This window comes from Rattus norvegicus, chromosome 8 (assembly GCF_036323735.1).
Source record: "Rattus norvegicus strain BN/NHsdMcwi chromosome 8, GRCr8, whole genome shotgun sequence".
NCBI classification, from domain to species: Eukaryota; Metazoa; Chordata; class Mammalia; order Rodentia; family Muridae; genus Rattus; species Rattus norvegicus.
The window spans coordinates 44763810-44779206 of record NC_086026.1 but is presented as its reverse complement, the minus strand read 5'-3'; the positions used below and the strand labels follow the sequence as shown (position 1 = coordinate 44779206).

At 44.7% G+C, this 15397-nt stretch overlaps 1 protein-coding gene across 5 annotated transcripts in view; it reads right to left on the bottom strand.

The window, feature by feature from the left end:
* Nucleotides 1-687: 687 nt before the first annotated feature.
* Fez1 (fasciculation and elongation protein zeta 1) overlaps nucleotides 688-15397 on the bottom strand; it is a 45232-nt gene continuing 30522 nt past the window's right edge. For 3 of the 5 annotated variants that reach the window (XM_063266208.1, XM_063266210.1, XM_063266209.1), the window contains 3 exons: nucleotides 11702-11973; nucleotides 10756-10836; nucleotides 8623-8870 (listed from right to left, as the gene is read on the bottom strand). In XM_063266208.1, the coding sequence (XP_063122278.1) occupies nucleotides 8703-8870; nucleotides 10756-10836; nucleotides 11702-11973 (521 nt within the window). In that variant the 3' untranslated portion in view covers nucleotides 8623-8702. Of the gene's footprint in view, nucleotides 1052-3329; nucleotides 3396-8622; nucleotides 8871-10755; nucleotides 10837-11701; nucleotides 11974-15397 lie in introns of those variants that run through there. The other 2 variants (NM_031066.1, XM_039082202.2) reach the window with 2 other exon arrangements.

Here is a 15397-nt window from a genome sequence, read left to right as displayed (position 1 = left end):
TATATTTTTTTGAAAGCCAGTTGCCTGAGAACTGCAGGGATAGTGTCATTTCAAGCTAGGAGATGAAAGGCCATGGGATTCAGGGTATGCTTGGGCAGGGTCAGCATCCATGATACAAGGGCAGCATTCGCCTGCTGGCTATAGAGGCTGACAGATGCCTACTATCAAAGCCAGAGACTACACGGAGGACTTAGTGCTGCTGGTCCTCAGGGCTGCAGGAAGGAGGAGCAATGTTACAATGCTTGTTCCCACAGGTCATTGAGGGCAGACAGGGAGCGGTGATAAATCTCAGTGCAGGAAAGAGATGTAGTCTCTCACGTAGTTGAGGTCAGCAAAACTACTTCCCTCTAGCCCTGAGCTCCAAGGCCCCCGAAATCCGACCTGACACCCCAATAGGAGACACTGCAGCTTACTGGTCCATCCCTAGTATTGTCTATCTCTTCCTAGCCTCAGAGTAGCTAGTTTCTAACACACATTTCCAAGCAGTGGAAACTTAGGAGACCACAGATAGCCTCCCTTTGTAGAATAGACAACCTCACTACATCACATGACACCCCCCACCCCAGTGCCCACCACAAAGCATCAGTGCCATGACCACAGACCAGCATCTGAGGACAGTCAGAAATGGTTTCCCTAGAGGGTTTGGAACACAGAGCCATCGGACACCACTCTCCAAAAGGCATGAAGGATATTAATTAAATGAAGGTTTATTTCAAAATTAGTCTGAAGAGTATAAGCTGGGTTGAGGGCTGGAGCCAGACTACATAATGAGTGGTGAGGGCACCTGTCTTCCCCAACACAGGTTAGAGGGAGCAGAGTCACTGGCCCTACGCCCGATCATGCATCCAATGATTACTAGCACTAGAAGCCAACAGCAAAGGACCCCGCGCGTGCGCGGTTGCTCATGTTTAATCCAGGTTAAGCTATACACGTTTAAATACACGCCGGAGGTTACGTGGTGTCATGCAATCCCAGTGATGGAATGACTTTCTTGCTCAGTGACCTCCTGCAGTGAGGCTGCTCCAAAGGTGAGGTTAGGTTGGACAGAGCACTGAAAGAGAAGAGGAGAGAGATCATGTGGGGGTCATGCTGAGCAGACAGCCACCCAGAGGACCAGGCAATGACTGCAGCCCTGAGTCGTCCCTTGAGGACAGAAGAGAATGACAGGTGTCCATTTCAATATCAAGCACCAGAGTCTCCAGGGCCCATGGACCTAGCTCTGTGGCTTTAAGAAGATGCCTTCCCCTTCCAAGCTTGTTCTTCATCCACACACTAGGATATACCTGAGCTACTCATAGGTTACTGAGAGACTTGTAAAATATGCTCTGAAAATATTAACTACTTTTATAAATTCACTGACATTTCAGAGGGTCACCAATGTCACATAACCCACCCTTTCAAACTTCTTTGAAAAACTTCTATCCTTGCAAAGTCTTTACAAGTCACAAGTTCTTCCTAATTTTTAACCTAAATTCTTCCTGTTGAAATTTAATATTCATCTCCCTGATCCTCATAGAAAAAGTACAGTTTGGGGTTTCATAACCAGATTCCATAAACCTCCTGCAACTCTTCTACGTTTTGTATGAATGTGGAATAAGAATTCATAAGACGTTGGGTCTAAACAGTGTGTCATCATCGATGGCCAGAAACAGACTAAAAGAAGATACAAGTAGACAGTGTGGGATTCTTCACAGGGGTCTACAATGAACCATTATGTGTGTTTGGTAAAAGATCCGAGCTTGGATCTGATCAAGCCTCTTGTTCCATTAGTTACAATAAATAAAGGAGACAGAAGGATAGACTAAATCAGGAAGAAACTAGGACAAAGATACTCTCAACTTAACAAATGAATTTCAGGAAAGGAAGGAGGGGGAAGGGAAGGCTATAGTTATTGTTGCTGTTGTTGTTTTTAAGATACATTTTTGGCTGGACATAGTGCTGATCCCAGCACTTGGAAGGTGGAGGCAGGAAGACCAGAATTACAAGGTCTCCGTCAGGTCCATAGAGTTTGAGGTCATCTTGGGCTGCATGAGATCCTGGAGGAGGAGTGGAGAGGTCGAGAGAGGAAGGATAGAGAGTGGGAGTGGGTGACAGACAGACAGACAGACAGACTGACTGACTGACTTAGGAGATAAATAATCAAATTGTATGGTGCTTTATCAGGTCCTGATGTAAACAAATAAACTCAAAACCATCGTATGGGGAAAAACCAAGGTGAGCTGTACTGTGATTCGGTCACCAAGGCCACTCAATATGCTTAATTTTGTAGTTGTAGCCTTCCCTCTTCCCCCTTTGTTGTTCTGGAAATGGACCCCAGGGCCTCATACTGGACAGCACTCTACAACAGAGCACCACCTCAGCCCTAACTCTTTAGTTGTGACAATGCCATTGTGGCTATGTGTCCAGTTCTTAGGTTTTAGAAATACACACTGAAATACTTGTGGATGAAAACTATAACAGAAATCTGCTTCAAAACAATATTCCTGGGGCTGGGGATTTAGCTCAGTGGTAGAGCGCTTACCTAGGAAGCGCAAGGCCCTGGGTTCGGTCCCCAGCTCCGAAAAAAAGAACCAAAAAAAAAAAAAAAAAACCAATATTCCTGGTTAAGACTTTATAAGACTGGAGAGGGCTGGAGACATGGCTCAGGAGTTAAAGGCACTGGCTGCTCTTCCTGAAGACCTGGGTTCAATTCCCAGCACCCACATCTGCAACTCCTGTCCCAAGGGACCTGACACCCTCTGCTGGCCTCTTTGGGCACACACAAGGTAACCAAACATGCAGGGAATATAGTACATAAAAAAAATGAATGTGGAAGATAAGAACGATCTTCCCGTTGCCCGCACTGAAGACTTCCACAGTAAAATGTTCAAGAAGCTACAACTGTGGCTCAGTGGAAGACTGCTTGCCTGGCATGAATGAACCCTGGGTCTCCAGCAGTACTCTCTTTCATAAAAAGTTATGAAGAGACAAACTTAATCATGGCGTCCTTCTCCTCTCAAGTACTGCAAGTATTAACTTATTTTCAGGCTTTGTTTTTCCTACTAAATGGGACCTGGTGCAAGAGCCACCAGATTTCTCCACAGTAAGTCCTTTGTTGGTGTCCTGTCCCTCATGAGGACTCACAGTGGTAACCTGAAGTAACAGAATCCCTTCAGGCCTGGTAGTGACACCTAGTACCTCAAAGCACTCACAACAACCATGAGGTGTGACTGCTGCCTGGTCGGCCTGGTGTGGGTGCTCCAAGAGAGTTTCAGCACGAGCTCTACAGCTTGGGCAGGAACTCAGAGGAGAGGACCCTTCAGTTCTGGGAGGAGGGTAGCTGCTCTCACCTTTTAAAATGTAGTCCGTTAGCAAAGTAGGCACCTTCTCGTTATCCTCCTTCATGGCGAAGAGAACTAGAGAAGGAGAGAGAATGGGAGATATGGGCCAAGATACTATCACGGTAGGAAGCTTAATTCTAGTGCTAGACAACTTGCACCCTACACGAGAGAGAAATGACTTGAGGGAACCTGGCACTAGTGAGTATGAAGTAGACACATCACTCTACAAGCTTCTATCAAGATTCAGAATCTTAAGTTGAGAAAGAATACACCTAGAGAGCCCCGGGGTTGCCTCTGCAATGTGAACCCACCAGTGACTTCTTTAAATTTTCCTCTCTTGGCTCATCTACACTTTCTATACATCTACCAAGTATGTATTTTTAACAAAAATAAATGATTGCCAAAATGATATGTAAATGTTAATATTAATTGCTGAGTCACTAGTAATACTGTGCTGTTTTGTTTTGTTTTGTTTTGTTTTGTTTTGTTTTGAGACAGGGTCTTACTTTATAGCCCTGGCTGGCCTGGAACTCATCGTGTAGACCAGGATGGCCTCAAACTCAGAGACCTACCAGACTTAGCCTCTGGAGTGCTAGAATGAAGGGCAATAAACTGACCACGACCAGCTATAAAACTGTCTTTAAGGGGCTGGGGATTTAGCTCAGTGGTAGAGCGCTTGCCTAGGAAGCGCAAGGCCCTGGGTTCAGTCCCCAGTTCCGAAAAAAAGAACCAAAAAAAAAAAAACAAAAAACCAAAAAACAAAAAACAAAACTGTCTTTAAGGATGGTCTACTCACATAAAACATGTTATTGCAATAATTCTCATTTCCAGTTTACCGGCCACAAATGAAGTTTATCTAATGAACCTTTGTTCCTGTGGGGAGGAAATGAAGTCCCAAGTGAATGAGTATTGTTCACAGAGTACTGCCTGGAGCCAGTTCAAGGGCCCTGAAGCCTCAGACCCAAGGTAATGGCAAAGCTTTCTCCTATGGACTTTTAAGGATTATTTTTATTAAAAAAAATTGTATGTTGTAGGGTGAGACTAACTCAATGATAAGACAGTGGTCTAGCAAACGTAAGGCCTATGTTCCATTCCCAAACAAATGAATGCTTTTCCATTAATGAAATAACATGTTCTCATGGTCACAACTCACATTGCTGAAGTCAACTGTGGGGAAAATTCCATAAGAAAGGATCTGAGCCTCATTTTTAACATCAACAAAGGTATTCGACCACACACTCTTTCACCAACAGTCTTCCTTAAATGGGCTACAGTGTACCAGTCAGTGTAGTCTTTTTTTTTTTTTTTAAGATTTTATTTTATTTATTATATATATAAGTACACTGTAGCTGTCTTCAGATACACCAGAAGAGGGCATCGGATCTCCTTACAGATGGTTGTGAGCCACCATGTGGTTGCTGGGAATTGAACTCATGACCTCTGGAAGAGCAGTCGGGTGCTCTTAACCGCTGAGCCATCTCTCCAGCCCTAGTCAGTGTAGTCTTAAACCCCCTTATGAAAGTGAGAGAGCAACATGTCTAAAACAGACTTATCAATGAAGAGGGCTGAAGAACATGCATTGGCTTCATAACAAATATATCCTAACATAGAACAATCTAGAACAGTGCGTGAAACCATGAGGCAGTTCTGAGTGTGAGCTCACAGAGTAGGTTTCTTCTGGGACATGTTTCTATACTGTCTGCTTCTTCTTAATGTGCATATTTCATGTTTACAAGCAGGGTGAACGATGAAGGTCAGCGGGCCCTGAGTCAGGAGGCAGCTGTGACAAGAATCCAATGCCATGTTGTCCTGTTTTTGAGCTGGGTAGTGAAACTTGGGCAGAGTTATGACCAGGTGAGAATAGAACCTGACATGATTTTAACACATTAGAATCGCCATAAATCACATAAATCACCAGCCAAGGCCAAGGGAAAAGCACTATTGTCTATCAGAAAAAAAGAAAACCATAAAAACCCTAGAGTCTACCAGGGTTTTTGGTTTCTTTATATCTTTGGATATATAGTCATTTCAACTGAATTAAATGCTGGGAATCCTGGTTTCTTCTGTTTGCTTGATGCTATATCTAAAAAAAAAAATTAAATTACATTTATTGTGGTGGTGGGTGCGTATAACAAGACGTGCATGTAGAAGTCAGAGGACAACTTGCTAGGGAAGTCAGTTTTTTCCTTCTACCATCTGTTCTCAGATATGAAACGCAGATCCTCTGGCTTGGGGGCAAGCCACCTCTACCCACTGGCTCTGTGAGGGTATTTTTAGATGCAAATTTATGTGCACTTAGTTGGTTATTTTGCAACTGAGACTGGGCAGACCAAATGCGATGCCAAGAAGACTGTGTCAAAAATGCAGTAACTCTACTTAGACAACATGTATCTAAGTTGATCTCTAAATTGAAGCATCTGTATGGATGGTCCAGTCATATTAGCTAGACTCTGGCCTGAGTCCTTGGTTCAAGGAGCAGAAGAAAAGAGAACAGACATTATTCATGAACTCACACAAGAATTTGAAAAAAATTAGTATTCACATAACATAGGAGGATCAGTATTCAGAAAGATAAAAGTGTAGGCTCTAAAAGGAATATGAAATGTCCACTCGTAAGAAGAGACAGAGTTAGCAAAATGTTGACTGGTAAAATCAAGCCCTGGGTGGAGGGCTGGGGATTGCTCGGTGAGTAAGAGCACTCGATGTTCTGACAAAGTCATTTGGAGCTCACACCACCTGTAACTGCAGCTCCAAGGGGTATGGTGGGCTCTTCTGGTACCTGCACACATGTGGCATAAACACATACATAAAAACAAATCTTTAAAACTAGATTACAGGGCTAGAGAGATGGCTCAGTGGTTAAGAGCATGGACTGCTCTTCCAGAGGTCCTGAGTTGAAATCCCAGCAACCACATGGTGGCTCACAACCATCTGTAATGAGATCTGATGCCCTCTTCTGGTGTGTCTGAGGACAGCTACAGTGTGCTCACATGCATAAAACAAATAAATCTTAAAAAATTATTAAAACAAAAACTAGATTACAAACTTTTATAGCTTTGAGCTGGAGAGATGGTTCAGCAGTTACAAGCACTAACTGCTTTTCTAGAAGACTCAAGTTCAATTCCCAGCACCCATATGTAGGCTCATAACCATCTACAACTTCACTTACCAGGGATTTGGTGTGTGTGTGTATGTGTGTGTGTGTGTGTGTGTGTGTGTGTGTGTGTGTGTGCGCGTGTGTATGTGTGTGTGTGGTGTTAGTGGACAGTGAATGCAGAGCCTTGTGAGTGCTCTGCAAGTGCTCTACCACTGAGCTATACCATGGAGGCCAAAAAGAGGTTAAGAGTACTTGGACTGAAGAGATGGTTCAGTGGTTAAGAGCACTGACTTCTCTTCCAGAGGTCCTGAGTTCAATTCTCAGCAACCACATGGTGGCTCACAACCATTTGTAACGAGATCTGATGCCCTCTTCTGGTGTGTCTGAAGACAGCTACAGTGTATTTATATATATTATATATAAAAATATGTTTTTTTAAAAAGTACTTGCTGCTCTTGTAGAAGACCCAGGTTGGGCTCCCAGCACCCACATGGTGACTCACATAGCTTCTCTTAACTCAAATTCCGTGGGTTGCTCTTTTGACCTCTGCATTGTATACATGTAGCATATGCAAACAAAAACATTCATACACATAGAATAATATATATTTTAATTAATTAATTAATCAGAAAATAAAATCTGATTTGGCATATCAGTTTGCACCTATAATTCCAACAGGTTGGTTAGGTTAGTAGAGCTCATAGCTAGCCTGGACTGTATATTGAGAACCTACCAGAAGAAGAGTAGGAAGAGGAGGAGGAGAGGAAGGGGGAAGGAAGGAAGGAAAGAAAGAAGGAGAGGGTGAGGGAGAGGGAGGAAAAGAAAAAGAGAAATACATTTCAAAAAAACAAAATGGCAGCCCAGGTGTGGAGGTGCACACCTTTAATCTCAGAGCTAAGGAGGCAGAGGGAGGCAGATATGTGTAAGTTCCAGGACAGCCAGCAGAGAGCCTTTGCAGCAAAACAAACAGAAAGGCAGTGGGTAGGAGGCAGCTGGAAAGATGGCTCAGTGGTTAAGAGCACTTGCAACTCTTGCAGAGGACCCCAGACTCAGTTCCCAGCGCCAACTCAAAGGCATCTAATACCTTCTTGTGACCTTCATGGACACCAGGCACACACATAGTGCACATACATATGGGCAGGTTAAAACGTTTGTACACATAAAATTAAAAGATAAAATAAAAAAAGCTGGGCCTGGTAGTACAAACCTGTAATCCCGGAGGCTGAGGCAAGAGGATAGCTAATCTGAAGCCTGCCTGGGTCTCATAATGCCTGGGCAGCTTAGTGAGCACCTGTCTCAAAGCTTAAAAAGCAGAGGGCACAGCTCCGGGGTAGCACACAGCAGTCTCTAGGTTTAATCCACAGTACTGAACCTCAGTGCATATTTATACAAATATAGAAATCTGACCAGATGGATGGACCTTGAAGTTAAAATTCCTGATTCTCAAGGACATGGTGTGTATGGATGTTGGCAAGACCTGTTTGCTGCAAACTCTGCTTTTGTCCTCGAGATGGATGAAAAGGAAGTATTTCTTCACTCTTAACTTGGGAATGGGGTACGGTAAGGGGATATTTGTCTTCCTAGTATTAGTAGAAGCCCCCTTCCTTTAACCTGACCAATAGCCCTGCACTGGCCCATCCTCTCCAGGGCATCCACAGTGTACTGAGCAGCCTTGTAAGCTGTCATTCAGCAGGCCCAGTTGCCTGGAAAATGGGATTTCTATCTGATCCACTGAGCATGTCACCAAGTCTTAGTCTAAGATTTTCCTCCTCCCAAGAGTGCCCAGAGGACACTGCTACTTGAAGCTGGCCTTTTGAACGTTGCACTATTTCATACATTCATAGATAGATGGATTCTGCCTACGAGAAGCATTTTATTACATGTTGCTTCTTCTCCCTGCAGTTCAGAATGTGTATTAATACGGATCAAAGCAGCTAAACTGGAGAGGCAGTCACTTCCTGGAGAGAAAACCAGACTCCATTCTTTCCAAGCAGCCTGGCCCCACCCAAAAAGCCTTGCTTCACATTAAAAGGACAGCAGGACGGACAGCAGGGCCCACCAACAGCTCTCTGCTCTAAGGGACCTAGGTATGGGCAGCCCAAGTGGAGAAGGCAAAGACCAGGGAGCTGTAGGGAAAACAGAAAACTCTGCCCCATCCCTCTAGTACCTTCCTACCCTTTAAAAAAAAACAAAAAACAACCTGGGTGTCACAGCAGAGTATTTTTAATTGCGCCTCATTGAAGAGGATACGATATGCAGAAATGTTTGCCCTATGCAAAGCCATCCTAAAGAAACTGAATCTGGGAAGTGAGAACAGGAGGCGCACAGGCGAGGAGGGACGGCAACTTAGGCCTGAGGCTGAGGAGGAGGAACTCACTGTTTGTCAGCATCTGCAGGTCTTCCACAGAGGGAGGAGAAGATTTCTTCTCATAAGGGATGACTGTGTTCAGGTACTGCCAAGACAAACAGGGCATGCAGACTGTGAGTCATGGTCCCTCTTGGGTGGAGGCACAGTGGGCAACCTGAACCTGGACCTAACTTTCCATCATATTCTGGACAATGCTCTCCATCCGTAGAACGCTGTTACTCTAGAACCTTCTTCCACCTCTTTACGTGTATCTCTAAAGTAGGCTTTCCTGTATTCAGTGGGGGAAACTTCCACTACCCCAACTGATGCATTCTTAATATGCTAAAGTCCTTTTGGTTCTCAGAATCCTAGGAGTGTTTCTCCTCCTGGGTGAGAGCTGGGGCAGTGTGTACAGTTGAATTCTTCACAGTGCAATTTGGGAAGAAATTAGTTCTCTCTTGTCAAAATGACATATCTACCTGAGATCTTGATTGTAAAATTTGCTCCCTCTTACAACAAAGCAAACCTCGAGGTGCCCAGCCAGTAGGCATCAAAGACCAGTAGGCCAAGAGATCTTGTCAGGCTCCTAGGGAGTCCTAGGTGATAACAGGCCCAAGGTCAACAGGCCCTGTTAGCCACGGTGAAGATACAGACAGCTACTCTATGATTCTGGGCCTCAGTTCTCCCAGGACCAGTGAGGGCTGGTTAGATGTTCCTAGTTTTCCTAGGCTATGGTCATACAGCTGTAACCCTTAGGATTCAGCCTTGATCACTAAAACAGCATATATACTTCTCCATCGTTTATTCCACATTTTCAAAGTTGGCAGTGCACACACTGTGCCTGTACACACCGTGCACATACTGCCAAGTCTACTAGATTTTGTACTCCATGAGGGGAGGCCCAGGACCTCTCACTTCTGTACCTGGAGGACCTAGCAGCAGATCACAGCACATAACAGGCAGTTGTCAAACTCTGCCGTAACAACCCAAAGTGCAAGCCACATCACAGATGCTGTAGTTTGAATGTAATGTGTCTTCGAAAGGTTTGTATGCAAAGCCTTGTTCCCCAGGGTCATGGTCCTGGGATGCACTATGGTCCTTTAAGAGGCCTTATGCTGGCCCTTAAAGGATATTGAATATTCTTTCTTGACTTCTTATGTGTCCCACCCCATTCTGTCTCTCTCTTTTCTGTCAAGTTTGACATGGGACTCCTTGTGACTACAAACACATCCACATGATGTCACCATACCAAATGCCAAACTGGTAAGGACACCCAATAAAAATAAATTGGTAAAACTTTGTTTTGTTTTTTTTTTTAAGATTTATTTATTTATATGTAAGTACACTGTAACTATCTTCAGACACACCAGAAGAGGGCATCAGATCTCATTGCAGGTGGTTATGAGCCACCATGTGGTTGCTGGGATTTGAACTCAGGACCTCTGGAAGAGCAGTCAGTGCTCTTAACCACTAAACCGTCTCTCCAGCCCAAGTTTGTTCTTTCTAAAGTTAATTGCTCTGGGTATTTCATCATAGTACTTCAAAGCTGACTGCAAGTTACTGTCAAAATGAAGGCTAGAGAGTGCCACAGCGTGACTTAGACTTACAGAGTTGGAGGTTGAACAGGCAAATATTGGTGGCACAGGCTCAGCTGGCCATCAAAAAGACAGAGTTGAGTAGTCTCTAAGATGTGTTCTGTTCTGAAACAGATCCCCCAGTGCACTTTATTCTTAAAGCAAACTAATTCATAGGTCTACATTTGATGTGGAGTTTTAAGTTTTATCCTTGTCCCGGGATAAAAGACCTAAAACAAAATAACAACAACAACAAAATGACCTTTGAAAGACTTTACCTATGTCTTCCTGACAAATAAAAGAAAATGTTAGGGAACCTCATGCTGGCCCAGATTTTGGGATAACTCTGTTGACTCTCATCTCTGGTGAGGAAATGAGCCGTCTGGAGGAATAAAGGAGCTATCGGGCTGCACATACCTGTCTGTCAGCTCCTGAGGAGCCAAAGGTCTGGCGGATGCCACTCTGCAGGATGTTGGAGATGCCCTCCATGCTGAAACGCTAAGGAAGAAATACACTCAGGATGGGCACAGACTTCCTGCCCCAATGTTACCACCCCAGGGACTTCTGTGTCCTTGCTCAAATGCTCATCAGCTGTCACACTGCCCTCGGTAATTGGCAGATGCGCAGAGAAGCCAAAATTCAAGCAAGAATGGGTAGCAGTCTTAGAGACTCATTTGGGTAAGTCCCTCAAGGTTATAAGACCCTTTTGTCATCCCCAGACTTCCTCATTTTATCCTGTATCCTGCAAAGAGAAAAATTAGACAGGACAGCTCGATTCTGGGGAACTAAGATGCAAAGATCTTAGTAAAATAGATGATGAAGTTTTCAGGAAGTGTAGGTTCCAGAAGTGGTCTGGTGCGGGAAAACTTTTCTTCAAGAGGCATGTGGCCCTGGCCTAATTCAATAGATCTGTACTAGAGTTAGGCAAGGGTGCACTGAAAAAGTCGATTAGATAATACTATGGACTTCATTCTATCAAGAACCTATAAGCTATCTGGTCACCTTTTAGCCATTCACATAGTCCAGCAATACCCTACACCTGCCCCAAAGAGACCAGACCAGACAATAACCCACACCAATGGTAGAGATACAGACCCTGGTTTATTTTTTCAAGGACCAGCCTGGAGAACTCAGGTCATAGCTAATTATTTTTTAACCTTTATTCAGTATGTTCTCGCTCAGACCAGAGACCTTCTGGGAAATCAGGGAGAAAAGCAGCATTCCCTCCCTTCCTGACCCCACTGCCTGTCACAGGTTCTGTGACTGTAACTGTTTAGGGGTTCAGTGGAGGGGGTAGGTATCAGGACATGTGATGGTTAGGGCTCAAGGTTGGCTGAGGCTAGACTTCTGGTTGCTCACATACCTTGAGAGGCATCTGGTTCCCCTTCTCTATCCGACTGCTCTGCAGGCTTAACCCCTTCTCTTTCCGCCTCTTCTTCATCAGTTCCCGCTGCTCCTTCTGCTTATTCTGAACCTCAATGAGCACCGTGATGAAAGAGTTCTTCACTTCCTTCTCAAACTCCAGCTCATCTCTGCGGGCCAGCTGGTGGACCAGCTCCTCCGAGAAGTCACGGATGGCACCCTCCACCTGGTCCAGCAGCTCTGTCAGCTCAGACCCAGACATGTGTCTCAGCCCTAGAGAGGAAGGTGCATTTCATAGTGATACCTACAGACAGGCACGGACCTGCTGGAGATGGGACGATTCTTAGAGAGAGCCCCTTCCTAGTTATGAAAGACTGCCACAATTAGGGGAAAGGCCAAGAGAAGAGCAGCATTATATCACATACAGAAGAGAAAACCCAACTCAGAAAGCAGAGGGGAAAGGAGTGTCCAAAAGGAAGCACAAGCACTCTGTGTCCAATGAAGGAAGGTGCGTGCCTAGCTTTGACACCTTGTTCTATCTGTCCCCTGTAGTACTCACATGGGAGAGGTCAGTGGAGGAGAATACTGATACAAGAGGTAGTGTTTTCTCTCAAGAAGTCACGGAGACAGAGCTCACACCAGAATGAACATGGCATGAAGGTGTACGGTCCTATCCCTCAGTCCACACTCCACACCATGGGAGTCCCAGGGAAGACTAGGAAAGGCATTGAAGAATGAAGCCTTGTCCACCAGCAGGTTACTTCCTGAGACAAATAAAGGGAACCGGAGTTTATAGACATGGGTTCCTTTAACGTTTTGTCTCTTAGGGCTGTGTGGTGTATAATAGATTTAGATCATCATCAATTAATTATTTCAAAAGGGGTAGGAGAGTCAGGCATGGTAGCACATGCCTTTAATGCTAGTACTTGGGTGGCAGAGGCAAGTTAAGCTCTGCAGGTTCAAAGATATTGTGGTTTATATTAGAGAATTTCAGAACAGCCACATCTACATAGTAAGTATTGCCTTCGGAAGGAAGGAAGGAAGGAAGGAAGGAAGGAAGAAAAAAGGAAGCAATAGAGAACATTTTTTTTTGGTTCTTTTTTTCGGAGCTGGGGACCGAACCCAGGGCCTTGAGCTTCCTAGGCAAGCGCCCTACCACTGAGCTAAATCCCCAACCCCGAGAACATTTTTTTAAAGCATGTATGCATGTTTTACCTACATGTATGTCTGTGTACCTTGTACTTGTTTGTAAATGGTACCCATAGAGGCCAGAAGAGGGCATCAGATCCCTTGGAACTGGAGTTATAAATGGTAACCATAAGTAGCCATGTGGGTGCTGGGAATTGAAATTACGTCCTTTGCAAGATCAGCCAGTGCTCTTAAATGTTGAGTCATCTTTCCAACTCTTGCTATTTTTTTTCTGAGACAAGGTCTCAATATGTGGCCAAGGATAGCCTCTAGCTCTCTCTTCTCCTACCCCTGACTCCTGAATGCTGGTAGGTAAGTGCTACCACATCTAGTGAGCAGAAGGGACTGTAAATCTTCTTGACACGTGTCTGAGAATGCAGTCAGTGGCAGAGCATTTTCTTAGCAAGGAAGAAGCCCTGGATGTAACCACTAGCAATGCAGACACACAGACACAGACACAGACACAGACACAGACACAGACACAGACACACACACACACACACACACACACAGAGAGAGAGAGAGAGAGAGAGAGAGAGAGAGAGAGAGAGAGAGAGAGAGAGAGATCCCACCAGGAAGAAATGACTTTATATTAGGAGCCAGTCACCTGAATATATTCATTACATTGTTTACAAGGTTTCAAATGACCCAGTATCCCATAAACACATAAATTTGCCACATGCCAATTAAGCATATTAACAAGTACTTAGGGAGCACCTTCGATTTCTCCTCTGTGCTCACTCTCCCTCCGCCTTTCTGCTTAGCCTGGGTATCTGATGACTCAGTTGGCTCTTCCTGCTTTGTTTTGCTCTTTGAGGCTGTCCTCCTCCTTCTGGTTTTTGCCATTTCACTTTGCTTTGCTGAGTGCTTCTATGTTTGGGCCCTTTGTGTGCCTGAGAATGGCCTGACTGGGCGGGTGGTGAATACAGCTAGGCAGCCAAACCCACTCCATCATCCCATTGGCTTCTTGTGGTGGCACAGCCTTGCCTGCCTCATCTCCTCAGAGCCAGGCAGTTCTGCTTTCAGGATGCTGTGCTTGACTTTGTCTCAGCTTTTGCCACCTCCACATGAAATTTGGACCGAGGCACCCTGACAAGCACACCTTCTGCTTCAGCCCCACTATCCACCTTACGTCACAGTAACATCTCTGCAAGAGCAGGCTTCCTCCTGCAGGGCAGCATGCACATAAGCATCCCTGAGACACCTGCTGATTTTTTATTACATTTTCATTTCACGCTTCGTCCAGCCCATCCTTTGTGTAGCCATTACTATAAATATGTGTTAGAGAGGTAATGTGAGACAGGCATTAAAAGACTGGACTCTGGAGTTAATTTCCCTGGTTTCAAGTGCTATCTGCACTGTCCTGATAATGTATAGGAAAAGTGCAAATTGGAAAGGAGACATCTTCACTCTCCACACTGAAAGAAAAAGGAAGAAGGCTGAGGGTGTAGCTCAGTGTTAGAGTGTATGCTACCATGACAGTACACAGTAGCATGAGGCCCTGTCCTAAATACACACACACACACACACACACACACACACACACACACACGCACGAGCATGCAGAGGGGAGAGAGAGACAGACAGAGACAGAGACAGAGAGAGAGACACAGAGAGAGGGAGACAGAGAGAGAGACAGAGAGAGACAGAGAGACAGAGAGAGAATTTTCCTCTTCATATCCCTTTTCTCTTAGAGTTTCTGTTTGTACTTTTCAAAAATATATTTAATTTTTAATGGCTAAATAAGCCCACTCCCATCTCCACAGTTCAGGAAAGATTTCTTCAGGGATCTGAGAGCCATTGCTTCGAAATGTAATCGTAAAGGAAGATAAGACCTAATCTCCCACTGTTCTTGAAGCACAATGGCCTAACTCAGCCACCTGACTCCAAATTGCAAAACCTACTTACGTTAATGGGTTCATCTGCTTAGTTATAACAAGAGTACAATTTCCCTCAGTCTTTGCTGTCCTTCATATCTGCCTGTGATATGTAGCCTGTTCTCATTTAATGCTTACTCGGTAATAAAAATGCCCCGCACCCATACTTTTGTGGAAAGGATTTTCTGAATGGCAAGGAGATTGCGTTTGTAACTCTATCTCTCCAACTGTGGCCTTGGATAAGTCACTTAACCTCCAGAACACAGCTCAGTCTGGGGGGCATGGTGTGAAGTTGGTTTGAGGGTAGTACATAGAGAACACTAAGACTGATAGCTCTTATTCTCTCTCTCTCTCTCTCTCTCTCTCTCTCTCTCTCTCATTCTCTCTCTCACACACACACACACACACACAGGCACAGGCACAGACACACACATACACACATGTGTACAACACACACATGTGTACACACACATGTACACACACACACACACACACAGAGGATACTGGAGCCTGTACCTATGATACTATGTTATCATGAATGCAAGGCAAATGCTCTGTCACTGAGCTACAGCCCCTGTCCTACCAAATATGGACATATATATCTCCCCATTGGTTTGATGGTAGCACCACTG